A 14,884-nucleotide genomic window follows, 5' to 3' on the forward strand; every position below is an offset into this window, starting at 1 on the left:
TGCATTGTCAGCTGTGAGACCTTATACAGACAGGTGTGTGTGTCTTTCCAAATCATGTCCAATCAATTGAATTTACCACAGGAGGACTCCAATCCAGGTGTAGAAACATCTCAAAGATGATCAAGAGAAATGGGAAGCACCTGAGTTAAATTTCAAGTGTCATAGCAAAGGGTATGAATACTTATGTCAATGTGATATTTCAGTTTTTTCTTTTTAATAAATTTGCAAAACTTTCTAAAATCCTGTTTTCTCTTTGTAATTATGGGGTATTGAGTGTAGATTGATGAGGGAAAAAATGAATTTAAACGATTTCCGCACAAGGCTGCAACATAACAAAATGTGAAAAAAGTGAAGGGGTCTGAATACTTTCTGAATGCACTGTATGTAGTATTCTTACTGTCTAAACGAGTAAAAAAGAAACGTATTCTGTCTTAAATTAAACTACGATAATTTTGTTTTGCATTTTTTCCTTTGAGCTTAATATATTTGTTTTTGTTTCAGTATTTCAAGTATTGTATAAAGTATCGTTATTGATGAATCCACAATACAACAAGCATTACAGTTATGGGAAACAATTTTTTTAAAATGCAGAATTCTTTTCCAGAACATCAAATGCAAGAACGCAGTATTAGAATGAATAGATTAAGACAATTTGCTAAACAATATAAAGAAGGATGAGACAGCCACTTTGGGCGCCTACCTGCTGAGTTGATTGAGAGCCGCACAGAAACAGAAGCTGGGGCCTTCGAGCTGCGTGATGAAACACCATTGAGAGAAGCCACCTCAAAAACATAGTCATATTGGGAGTCCAGGCCCATAACAGTCACCCGCGTCTCTTTGAGGTCCACATCTCCCGGAAGGATGTGCACCCCTTCACCGCACGGTGTGCAACCGCCCTTAGCAATCTCCTCCAGCCCGCTTTCAGTGCCGGGCACCATCGCAGCAGCGACAGCCATTCTTCCGTTGTTGTTCAACCGTCGAACAAGGCCGTCGGCCATTTCTGTGCCGTTTGAGTTCGCAAGCACGTCCTTAACATTCTGTGCGCACTTTTGACACACCACCTGGTACGCCAGGTCCATCCGACTCCCAATGTCTGATGGAGGACTCCATTCCAATGTGACCCACGAGGCATTTAGGCTGGCAACCAATCCACGAGGTGGTGAAGGTGGGCCTGCAATCACAACGTGTCAAGTGATGGCAACATTAATGGGTGACCCCATTCAAAATCAAATAAAAATGAATACGTACAACTTTAAGAAGGTTCTCAGGATGCACAACAAGCTTTGTATTTTTTGTGTGTTTCAGATTTTTCTGTGTGTTTCAGTTTCGATTGCTTTATCTGCAAAACCAATTTGCAAAGAAAATGACACTCTGTGATGTTTTGGGGTGCAAAGGAGGTCAATGAATAGGCCCTTGGAAATAAAGTCCCAGGAAAGATCAACCACAACCTGCCCTGTCTCACCGCGTAGGCTCATTGAGACGACAGACGGAGTTTTCCCATTACAATCTCAGCATGCCCATACATCACTTGAACGGCAGGTGCAAGCGGCTGGCATAGCACAGAGCAATGGTGCCAGCATCTCCAAATGACAGAGCTTCGACGGCTCACACCCGTTAAAATGGGAGCTAGATGAGCAATGAAGATTCATTAGCAGTTCTGTGCCTGATTGGCTCCATCGTCATCAGCTAGCATTTTCAAGCAAGGCCGTAAACATGATTTAAGACTTTACCATTGTTATTTAGCAAAACAAAAGTGTAAAAAAAAAACCCATTTATTCAAGACACACCAGTGCTTATGGAGGCCAGACCGACACTTTGCAGACCACATCATGAAGATGCACGTTAATTAGACATTCTGGTTAGTTGCAGTCCACGTAATACATCAACAACTGTTGTGATCCTTCCACCTGAGAATTGTTGCTGAAACTCCAAACCTAAGCCAAGTAATGATGCGGCTGGTTTGAAGGGCATTGCAACTGTCCCTACAACTGTCCCTACAACTGCCCCTACAACTGCCCCTACAACTGCCCCTACAACTGTCCCTACAACTGCCCCTACAACTGCCCCTACAACTGCCCCTACAACTGCCCCTACAACTGCCCCTACAACTGTCCCTACAACTGCCCCTACAACTGCCCCTACAACTGTCCCTACAACTGTCTCCTATAGAGGCTCCTTGTTGAGGCGAGATTTTCAAAATGGCGGTGCACCATTAGATTTGTGCATTTAAATGTGAAGATGCGGAAAAAAAACCGAGAGAAATGTCATCACTGTATGTTTTACTACTGCACTGAATATTAGTGAATTGTTAGAATAATCAGATGGAAATTGCCCATCAATTATGATTTGTATTTGCACATACTTTCAGGCAATTTCTATGCACATAAATGCATTGAAACTGCGGTGAACATAATTCATTCTGAATTTCCACTCCGCTGAGAAACCAACACACATGCCCAGTGCAAGTTAATCATCTTCTCAACATTGAATGATAAAGTAATAAAGCTTTTGGTATTCACAAAAAATGTACTCATTGAGCCATATTTGAGATGGGAGATTAAATGATATGAGAGGTAAAGTATGTGCTTGCTTATTAATTTATGTTTGTGCTCGTCTTTTACACAGAGGAGAGTAAACTTATAAGCTGTGATCGCAGGGTACACTGTACGTACAAGCACACTCAAACAAGGATGCATGACTATGAACACCCAAACAAACTCATGCACGCACTCTCAATCAAGCACTCATTGAAGGATCCTCATGGTGTGCACAATCATACAATCTCAAACAAGCACACACTAAGATCCTCATGAGCGTGCACAATCACACAATCTCATTCAAACACACTCAAACAAGCACACGCTAAGATCCTCATGAGCGTGCACAATCACACAATCTCATTCAAACACACTCAAACAAGCACACGCTAAGATCCTCATGAGCGTGCACAATCACAAAATCTCACACAAGCACACTCAAACAAGCACACACGAAGATGCTCATGAGCATGCACAATCACACAATCTCACACAAGCACACTCAAACAAGCACACACGAAGATGCTCATGAGCATGCACAATCACACAATCTCACACAAGCACACTCAAACAAGCACACACGAAGATGCTCATGAGCGTGCACAATCACACAATCTCATTCAAGCACACTCAAACAAGCACACACTAAGATGATCAGGAGCGTGTACAATCACACAATCTCATTCAAGCACACTCAAACAAGCACACACTAAGATGCTCATGAGCGTGCACAATCACACAATCTCATTCAAGCACACTCAAACAAGCACACACGAAGATGCTTATGAGCGTGCACAATCACACAATCTCATTCAAGCACACTCAAACAAGCACACACGAAGATGATCAGGAGTGTGTACAATCACACAATCTCATTCAAGCACACTCAAACAAGCACACACGAAGATGATCAGGAGTGTGTACAATCACACAATCTCATTCAAGCACACTCAAACAAGCACACACGAAGATGATCAGGAGTGTGTACAATCACACAATCTCATTCAAGCACACTCAAACAAGCACACACGAAGATGCTCATGAGCGTGCACAATCACACAATCTCATTCAAGCACACTCAAACAAGCACACACGAAGATGATCAGGAGCGTGCACAATCACACAATCTCATTCAAGCACACTCAAACAAGCACACACGAAGATGATCAGGAGCGTGCACAATCACACAATCTCATTCAAGCATTCAACACACACTGCAGCCCTTATTATTATCCCTTTTTCCTTTTGAAGTTATTTGAATAAACCTTTATTCACAGAATAACACTACTTCATTTTCTCTCTGCCTTCTGTGTAATCAAATTATAATTAGAAATATTCTGTAAAGAAACCCAAGATTAAAATCTCACTTTCAGGAGCAGCTAGCTCATAAAGAATAATTAATATCGCATGTGCAGCCATTATGTTTTGGAACAAACTTGGTGCATTTAAATTTTCATGTTTCTGTTCACATATTTCATAATAATTCACTATTCCAAACTCTGTTAAGACCACCACGCTTTTTGAAAAAAGAACTGGGGGTGGGGGGATATTGTAATGGTCTGTCTGTCTATCTGTCTGTCTGTCACCCTATCTGCTCCTCAATGGCTCCATCTGTCTGTCCCCGCATTACACTATCTCCTCATAAACGGCTCTGTCCATTCGTCATGCTATCTGCTCCTAAACGGCTCCATCTGTCTGTCTGTCCGTTACACTATCTCCTCCTAAACGGCTCTGTCCGTCCATCACACTATCTCCTCCTAAACGGCTCCATCTGTCTGTCTGTCCATCCATCATGCTATCTGCTCTGAAACGGCACTGTCTGTCCGTCCGTCATGCTATCTCATCCTGAATGGCTCAATCTGTCTATTTGTCCATCCGTCATGCCATCTGCTCCTAAACGGCTGTCTGTCTGTCTATCACTCTATATCCTCCTAAACGGCTCCATATGTCTGTCCGTCCGTCACACTATCTCCTCCAAATCGGCTCCGTCTGTCTGTCCGTTTGTCACGCTATCTGCTCCTAAACGGCTCTGTCTGCCCGTCCGTCATGCTATCTCCTACTAAATGGCTCCATCTGTCTGTCCGTCCATCACTATATGCTCCTAAAGTACTCTGTCTGTCTGTCTATCCATCACACTATCTTCTCCTAAACGGCTCCGTCTGTCTGCCCATCCGTCAAGCTATCTGCTCCTAAACGGCTCTGTCTGCCCGTCCGTCATGCTATCGCCTCCTAAATGGCTCCATCTGTCTGTCCATCCGTCAAGCTATCTGCTCCTAAACGGCTTTGTCTGCCCGTCCGTCATGCTATCTCCTCCTAAATGGCTCCGTCTGTCTGTCCATCCGTCAAGCTATCTGCTCCTAAACGGCTCTGTCTGCCAGTCCATCATGCTATCTCCTCCTAAATGGCTTCATCTGTCTGTCCGTCCATCACTCTATCTCCTCCTATTTGGCTCCGTCTGTCTGTCTGTCTGTCCATCATGCTATCTGCTCCTAAACGGCTCTGTTTGTCCGTACGTCACACTATCCTGCTCCTAAACGGCTGTCTGGCATTAGTCAGGTTCACTGTGTATTTTCGTTGGTTTTTCTTGGAGATTTGCAAAACTATACTTTTTTGGAAACTTTATAGTATAACCAATCGGAAAAGTGATGTTTTCATTTGCATGGAAGGTTCCATGGCGGCCATCTTGGATTTTCAAAATGGCCGCGCTAAAAATTGATATTTCTCAATATCTTGGCTTCTAGATGACCTAGGGTCTTGATTTTAACAGCTAAACCTACATTTTCAGGGGCAAGGAATCCAATCGTACCAACATATAGAAACATATTCATCATAAATGCTCACATATTCCCTGACTTTTAAATCACACTGTTCCTCACACTATTCCCTGACGTGATGCGTCAGCTGTGGGGCTACAGGCACCAAAACATGTCAATGGCACACAGAGTTTTCCGAGTTTCTGCTTTGCACATGATCAAAGTGTGTTAAAAATAATAGTGCATTTCTTTTTTTTTGTATACAAGAACGAGGCTCGTGTAAGAGCTAACATTAATGACAAAAAGACAAACTGACACATAAAACAGAAGATAAAGGGAGCGGGAGACAAGATGGGGAGAGAGAGGGAAGCACACAAGGACAACATTTGAGAGCAGGAACATCGGGAGATCTGTGGTAGGGAGAGGGCTTGGGGGGAGAAGGCGTGGGAAGGGGGTGGTAAGCGAGAGGTATAAAACACATGGACACTGCTAGGACTTCCCGGAGAGAAGTCAGAATTTCAAAAAAGTGGATCTGGGGTGAATTAACAGGGGTAAAAAAGATCAAGGTTTTGGATGGGGGAAGATAAGAGGTGGTGGTGAACAGCTGTTTTAAAGACCTGGAGAGAGGAGTGGGATTGAAGAGAGTGAGGGAGTTTGTTCCAGAGGTCGGAGAAAAGAGGAATGAAGGAGTGAAGGTGAGCAGAGAGCCTAGATTTTGGCAGTTTAACCATAAGAGGGTTGCTGGCAGATCTTGTGCGACCTGTAGGAATATTTGGGGGACAGAGCACAGAGAGAACTGGGGGAGCAAGGCCGGAGAGGAGTCGGTAGAAGACATTGGTGAATGCAACAAGACTAGGATGAATACCCTTGGACATTTCCATGATGTGAAATCATGGTCACATACTTGTACATATGCTAATTCAAGTACTCCTGGAATGTATCAACTCAATTATCTTACCTCGATGATTGTCATATTCTATTCAAATGTACGTACAACGTACTACTACCTACTACTACTACTACTGTCTTGAAGGATCGCCTGGGAAACGTTTTTGTTCGAAGACTTTCACGAACCGGTAACCCAGCCTGACATTCAATGCACACAAGGAAATATACGAAGACTTATATGTACATTGTTCACATGCCATCAACATTACTACCCTTAACATCCGACCAACCAACCAACCAACCAACCAACCAACCAACCAACCAACCAACCACCTGTAGAGGCCATTTTTCCCCGCAGAGCAGGGGTTAGCCTTTTCCGGGCACCATGGTCCCCTTTTTGAAGCAATGTTTTATGGCCGGATGTCCTTCCTGCCGCCAATCCTGTTGGTCGCCTCTTGCGACACACAGGGAATTACCAGCGAACTGGTACTCAATTTGCCGACCTCGGAAGGATGACAGGCTGAGTCAACCCCCCCGTGTTAATTCAGCGATCGACCGGGATTTAAACCCAGGATCCTAGGATCCCAAGCCGGCACCCTAACCGCTAAGCCAACACCATGCTTACTCCCCTTAACATCCTTGTATCATAAACTTACGTCATCCAATTTCATGTATATGTAGCCATGGCATTATCACACCGTGGCCTACTCTCTAGCATCCACAACCAGAGTGCATATAGGACAGCCAGGTTTGCATCTCCATCCCAAGGGTGGGAAACAGAGCTCATCATCAGATGCACAAAATCGGTAATTTTTCGGTGGATTTGACCCGGTATGGGAAGAAATCCATGATCAGACAGCTCGGGGGACTAGCGTGCTACCAACAGAGGTCTCCAGCCAACATTGACATCTCCAATCCATTACCAGGCCGGCTTCGACTTTGCTTTGTGCCTTTAAGCCGATAAGTTAGAGGCATTTACCAATATTCTTTGCAATCTTTTTCGTGCCACCATTCGTCACACTCGTGTAGACAAGCTTTGCTTGTGATACGAAGAGCAAATATCGACGAGGGACAATTCGCAAGGATTCTTATAAGCACATTTGTACCAAGTGGAATTAATGAGATTGCAGTCTTGTAGAACGTTATGCTTCTAATAGAGATCCACAAGCTTGCCAATTTACTGCTCGGATGGACCAACTAAGGTCACAATCAGGTGGATTTGAACCGAGGGCTTTGGGCCGTTACTTTGCTGCTCCACACGTGACCCTGGTCACGTAGAATACAGTTAATGAAAATTTGCGAAGTGCTAAAGTGATATTGGATATGTGCGCACTGCCAGAGAATGGCAGTGAAGGAAGATGTATGACGGAGATTATAGGGTGTGAAATATTAAAGCATGAGCAATGGAGAGAGAGAGAGCTTTGAACAAAAGTTAATCTTGCTACAGCATGGTGAGGTGCACACCTTGGCTTGGTGATGAGTGTACTGGGGGCTCGTGTGTCTACCGTGAGTATTGCTGGATACTTAAAACGCATCACATCAACAAATTGTCAATAAGACAAAAAAGCAATAGGAATACACCTCCGCAGGATTTTGACAAAGTCAATCACGTCACACATTCTTGCAGAACATGGACTGCCCGGCACCATACTTGAAGGCAAATTTGACATCTGTTTGCTTGTCAAATTGCTTCCAACGGGCGGGATAATCAAGGGCAGGCACTAACAGGCCCGGACGTCACTTAATATCCAGGTTTACCTGAAGCAATTAACCTCCAGGTTGAAAATCGGATGCCTAAGGGGGGTGAGGGTTGCCTGTCACAGCCTTGATGTAGTCACCATTGCGTAAGCCCGTAAACTGAACTTCAACTAAGTTTAAGATATTTTGTCTTGCAATAGGCTTATAAGTGCATGCTTTACCTGTCAAGCAAGATTAATAGATGGTACAACTGTCATGTGATCTCTAAATGTAAACATATTTTTCCCTATTAATGAGTCTTGCACAAAAGGCCTTGGCTTACGCTATTGCACGTCACTTGTGGCTGCAAAAGTTTGGCTGAAAGAGTGACAAAAGTATCCATGTTTTACTCCATGGACCAGACATTATCCTTTCACCAACCATCCTTTGTCTTTCTCCTTTTTAAGAAGCAATGGGAGGGAGAGACCAGACATTATCAGACATTACTCCATGGACCAGACATTACTCCATGGACCAGACATTACTCCATGGACCAGACATTACTCCATGGACCAGACATTACTCCATGGACCAGACATTATTAGACATTCCTCCATGGACCAGACATTACTCCATGGACCAGAAATTACTCCATGGACCAGAAATTACTCCATGGACCAGAAATTACTCCATGGACCAGAAATTACTCCATGGACCAGAAATTACTCCATGGACCAGAAATTACTCCATGGACCAGACATTACTCCATGGACCAGACATTACTCCATGGACCAGACATTACTCCGTGGACCAGACATTACTCCGTGGACCAGACATTACTCCATGGACCAGACAGTACTCCATGGACCAGACATTACTCCATGGACCAGACAGTACTCCATGGACCAGACAGTACTCCATGGACCAGACATTACTCTATGGACCAGACATTATCATTTCATCAACCATCCTTTGTCTATTCTCCTTTTTAAGAAGCAATGGGAGGGAGAGACTTGGACTTGCAAATCAATGCCTCGTTCCCACCAGCTAACTCTGCTATAGCAATGACTTCTAGCATAGTCAATAAAGATGCCTCACATATTGCACCTCACTGCAATACGAGCACGAGCAATTGTGACATTGCTCACAATCAAACTTGTGTGACACGTCCTCAGATGGGTAATCTGACCTAAGCCCGAAAACAAATATGACTTAGAAATGATGAATTACGATGTTCTACTGACATCAACACCTAATGAACCACAATAGCCTTTGGGACAGCAGTTTGATACTCCGAGAATGGCAAGGCAAAGCTCACAGAACATTTGGAAGTTGGGCAACTCAAAACACACCGAGGCATCTGCAGAAGGTGAATGTGATTCATGGCCCATGATAACTGCAAGGAAAAGGTTTGGCAGAATGACACAATATCGGTGGTGCGACATCGGGGTCACCAGACTCGGTGGTGCAATGAATCTGAGTCTAGGAAGTTCGAACCCTGGCCGAGTCATGCCACAGACTTCAAAAAATGGTACGTGCAGCTTCCTTGCTTGACGCTCAACATTTAAAAGGATAGAGCATGGACAAACAACCATAAGTTGGTAATAATAGCATGCACATGCTTTGATAGGTCTAATGGCCACATCCTGCATCGAAGTTCTTGTAAGGCAACTCCTATTAATAATATGCTGGAAGGATCTTGGATGTGGTGCTACTGATGGCCTGGCTAATGAGTACATGGAAACTGGAGGTACAAATTCACCACTGAGCAATCATGTAGTTGTTTGAAAATAACTCCCACAGCAAGAATTCACAATGTGGCCTTGGAGTCACGCTTGTGAAACCGCCGGGGCTTCCTCACGGGCCAGAGTAGTTTACCCATGACTAAAATGTCTGAATTAGATAGTCCTCCCTCAAACAGACAACTTGTCCTTTGGGTGTGCAGAGTCTTTCCGATTATACGTAACCGTAAACAACGAGCGATTGCTGTGCCTCAACAACACACTGCCACAAACCTTCTCCGGCAGAATAATGTGCTGCACGGCTTTGCTTCAATTTCATTGCCAAAATTTCCAAACACCCGCTGTAAGTTACAACAGGGTAAAACTATTACATGCTGTCTCGGAATAGTTGTTAAACAACAACAACTAGAACGTCACACAGAAGAGAGCATACCTCCACCTGGTTGGCCATATCACTCAATGGTGAAGAATCACTTAAAAAATTATACTAGCTGGATCCGACTACGGATCTTTACCAGAATTGAATCGGTTCTTCCTTTTCACACACACAACCGGTCCACCAAGTTTCGTCCAAATCCGTCCACAACTTTTTGAGACATCCCGCTATGTATCGTATTTGGCCCGATCTCCCAATGGTGAAGAATGACTTTAAAAATTCTAGTAGCCGGATCCGAATCCTGATCTTCACCAAAATCTAATCATTTCGTCCTCGTCACATATGCTACATCTCCTCCAAATTTCGTCTGAATCCGTCCACAACCTTTTGAGATATCCTGCTATGTATCGTTTTTGGCCTGATCTCCCAATGGTGAAGAATCACTTAAAAAATTAAATAATTCTCATATCCGAATCCATATTCAGATCTTCACCAAAATCGAATCTGTTAGTCCGTGTCAGACACCCAACCGGTCCATCAAGTTTCGTCCAAATCCGTCCACAACTTTTTGAGATATCCCGCTATGTATCGTATTTGGCCCGATCTACCAATGGTGAAGAATGTCTTTAAAAATTCTCGTAGCCGGATCCGAATCCTGATCTTCACCAAAATCGAATCATTTCGCCCTCGTCACATATGCTACATCTCCTCCAAATTTCGTCTGAATCCGTCGACAACCTTTTGAGATATTTTGTTCACAAACGGACAGACAGACAAACGGACAAACAGACAGACAGGGGTGAAAACATAACCTCCATCCATTTTTGGTGGCGGAGGTAACAACAGCAGCAGCAGAAGCAGAAATGTTCCTTCTATTTCTCGTGTCTAAGGCTTGTGTGGGAGTCCTACATGCTTTACGTGATGGATAAGGACAGCAAGACTGAAAAGGCAAATTATGGTGGCACGGTTTTGAAATTGTGGTTTTATTTGAAGCATGCATCAAACCCATAACATCAAGCATTCTTCTTTTTATTTTGTTATAAAGCAACACTTATTGTAGAGAGCTGTAATTACAAAAAAAAAAAAATAGATAAGTAGAAATAAAGACAAAAAGTGCAGACAGCAATTTCGCCGAGTGCAATTGAGGCTTGCTTTACAATTGTTGATGCGAGTAATTAAAAGCAAAATCATAAAGAGAAAGGAGTTATTGAGTCCAAAGACTCAGGATTGTGTTAAAAGACAAAGAAAATAAATAACCAAAATTTTCAGGAACAACCGAACAGCATAACTGGGAGACAATTTTAAAGTCCGAGAACATTAAGTTTCTCGGCAAGGTAGAGATTGCTCAGGACGTGCTGATCCTGCCACAAGGATGGACGACTAATGTAGGCCGGACAAGGCAGCCTGCTTAACGTAATGCAACCTCCTCTGCTGGGAACCTGCTCCTCTTAACCTCCCAACCTCCCCCACATGGCCTACCCACTCCCTTTATATCGCCTTTCCTTTCCCACAAGGGAACATCAGCCAAAACACTCTTGAGCATAGCAGTACCCCCATACGATTAATGGAGAATGCAGCACCATAGATGACAGATGCGAACAACACCCTCGCACAAAGAAATGCTATCACCTCCAGTACTGTGTGAGAGAGAGAGACCACCTTTAGAGACCATTTTTCCCCACAGAGCAGCGGTTGGCCTTTTTCTGGCACCATGGTCCCCTTTTTGAAGCAATGTTTTATGGCCAGATGCCCTTCCTGCCGCCAACCTTGTTAGTCGCCTCTTGCAACACACAGGGAACTACCAGTGAACTGGTACTCAATTTGCCGACCTCGGAAGGATGACAGAAGGAGTCAACCCCCCTGGCGTCGAATGAGTCAATCCCCCAATTCAGCGATTGACCGGGATTCAAACCCAGGATCTTAGGATCCCAAGCCAGCACCCTGACCACTAAGGCAGCACCAGGCTACCTCCAGTACTGTCCTTCAATATAATCCTGCTCGACCACGATGAAAGAAAACACTATGGAGTAAAAAGACAACGCTTTAAGAGATTATCATAGTGGCCAGTGGACGTCCTGGTGTCACTGTAAGGTCACCGAAATTCACCAACAACAGAAATTCCCAATGTACAACTTGAGCGGAAGAGCTATTTGCAGCATGGTTGCAATCAATGGCAGAGCAGCAAATCAAACAGCAATGGCACATTCCAAAATGCTACTGAGGCTTCCTGTTTTCATGTTAATTTCAAAGCGACTTCGACTGGCGCCCTATATTGGTTGGGTTTTTTTTGGCACACCAATGGATGAAATTAAACTGCGCCCTGTGTCAGTGACCAAAGTGTGGCCCGAAAGAAAATTGGCAATCTGTAACAGTGGACCCACAGAGCTTTATTAATTATATATTTATTATCCAATAACACCACATGGAATATAAAGCTTCTTATGCAATTTTGCCACTTTCTTGGGTCTTGGGCCTACGCTCCAATTTTATGCCTGGTGACCTTCATTTCCTTCTCGACGGTATGTATAGCCAGGTCTCTCCTGGCCGTCCAATCATTCTCTTCCCGCCAGGTGCCCAGCATATTGCTCTTTTTGGTATATCTTGATCATCCATGAGCAAAATATGAACAATCTATCTCCAACTCCTAATTTTGATCTCTTCTCTGATGTTTTCCCTCACTGTTAACCTTTCAACCTCTATTACTAGCCATGTCAGGCCAGAATATGCTCAAGATTTTCTTATGGCTGCTTTTCATGAAAGACACCAGTTTGCTCAAACTATTTATTTGGTGATTTTCCGAGATTTACATCCAAATAGGAGGACTGACTTCACCTTTCTGTCAAAGTACCTGAGCTTAGTTTTCGTATCAAGGCCGCTGCACACTAGCCTATATTCACCGATGCAACACAACAAGATTGGTGGTGATGAATCTTGTAAAATCTTTTTTTGTCGACACTGCTGCACACTTGAGGCACACCACGTGATTGCCAATGAGACTATTTTCGGGAGACAAAATGGCAATGAAGAATAAATGCAGGGACAGGATGGGAAGGGCGAAAGCTCTGACCACTGCCGTCACCAATGTCGTGCCAGGACAAAGATGTCGCTGTGGGTTAAGCCCTGGGTGGAGAGAAGGCCAACTCGGGGAGCGTTCGACAAACTTGCTATAGAAGATAAGGAAACTCATATTTATATTTATTTCTAAATACCCGCTCCCTCTGGGAATGTTCTGCTGCATTAAATTCACATTTAGGGCTCTTCTCTTCAATCCCAGAAAGACGTGCTTTTAAAAACAACCACTTTTTATGTTTAAACGAAGGCTAATTTTTATTCGAAGTAAATGGATGATCAGCTTTGCAACCAAGAAAATAGATTATTAGCTTTCAAAAGGTACCATTTTTATTTTAACGAGTCACAATAACTGCGTTTTTTAGCAACAGGTAATGCAGAACTGCAATTTCAACAAGCAATCTATATTTAATGGAGCAATTGTATGTCCAGCCACTAACTCACGTGACTAATATGTCTCTTAATTATGTAGTGTTGGCCATCAGTTGCACCGTGATGACGTCTATTAATTACCTACTATTCAAACGTACTTTTTAAACCTGTAGACCCTAAAGACTGCTGAGACCCCTTATAACATTAAGACCCTTTAAGACCCTCCAGACATTTTACATCCTTTAGATCCCGAAGCTCCACTGGACCCCATTATACCCTTAAGACCTCCTAAGAGCCTACATAACCCTTCGGCACTTAAGCTCCATATAAGATCCCTAAGACTCTATTGACAGTTAGACCAATTTGACCCTATATACAATTTAGAACCCCAAGACCCTATATAACTTCAAGACCCCTAGACCCTATATACTTCAAGACCCCGAGACCCTGTATACCCTATAGACCACGTTATAATCCTTAGACGAATTTTACTTCCCAGTGACACTTCTAATGAGAACAGTGATGTTGTGTGTGCCTTGGACTGGAGAATGGCTGTGACGTCGGACGTGAGGTTTGTTCATGTGATTTGTAGGACATCACAAAGGTGACAGTCTGTTAATCTTTGATCGGAAAGACTCATGTTTGGCATCATTCGAGAAAATGTTTGCTCACAAATGCATGTGTAGCCGAACAAACTCAGGATTCTTTTTGCGTGGCGCCTTGTCTGTGGAAATTGAGACTTTTCCAAGCTCCTGTAGAATTCTGGCAGTGGGAGCTGCTGGTGACGACTGCGGAGCATGTCATCACACTGCATCTCGATGAGTTCAAACTGTATGTCCTCTGGTGATTCATCCACGTTAACAGAGAAGGGCAATAAGAACATGTTAATGTGCTTCTGAATGGCAGTGAAATCCTGAAAACGCCTGTTGAACTCTGTGATCAATGACGTGATTACTGTCGCATATTTCCACATCTGCTCAGGGATGTTGGCATTTGAGAAAGTGTCAATTACCTCCTGCAGAGAGGGAAAGTGTGGGGCGTTGAGTTCACTCTGTTTGGCGTCATTGGAGAAAATGTTTGCTCATAAATGTATGTGGAGCCAAACAAACTCACTATTCTTTTTGCATGGCGCCTTATCTGTGGAAACTTGTCTCTGAAACAGAGGGAGCTTCATGGCAAATTATTTCATGGACAAGTACATTTGTGACACGATTGTCTTTCCCCATAGCAAGCTTGTGTTCAGCACATTCAGCTGTCCAGTGATGTCAGCTAAAAATCTAAGGTCTGCCAACCAAATAGGGTCACGGTCACATCGTTTATCGATGGGCAGACGTTTTTCTCAAGAATTGGTCGATCTCAGATTTGAGTTAGAAGAACCGCTTGAGAACAGAACCATGACTGAGTCATCACGATCAGAGCCGCGACTAAGCAATCACAAACAGAACCATGACTGAACCATCGTAAACAGAG

General features: G+C 43.6%; 1 protein-coding gene across 1 annotated transcript in view; it reads right to left on the reverse strand.

The window, feature by feature from the left end:
- LOC137430032 (ephrin type-A receptor 3) overlaps nt 1–14,884 on the reverse strand; it is a 493,848-nt gene that overhangs the window by 166,068 nt on the left and 312,896 nt on the right. Inside the window, exon 8 of the mRNA XM_078780089.1 lies at nt 701–1,171. Within this exon, the coding sequence (XP_078636215.1) occupies nt 701–1,171 (471 nt within the window). The remainder of the gene's footprint in view (nt 1–700; nt 1,172–14,884) is intronic.

Source organism: Myxine glutinosa, chromosome 6 (genome assembly GCF_964187855.1).
Source record: "Myxine glutinosa chromosome 6, kmMyxGlut1.1, whole genome shotgun sequence".
Classification (NCBI taxonomy): Eukaryota; Metazoa; Chordata; class Myxini; order Myxiniformes; family Myxinidae; genus Myxine; species Myxine glutinosa.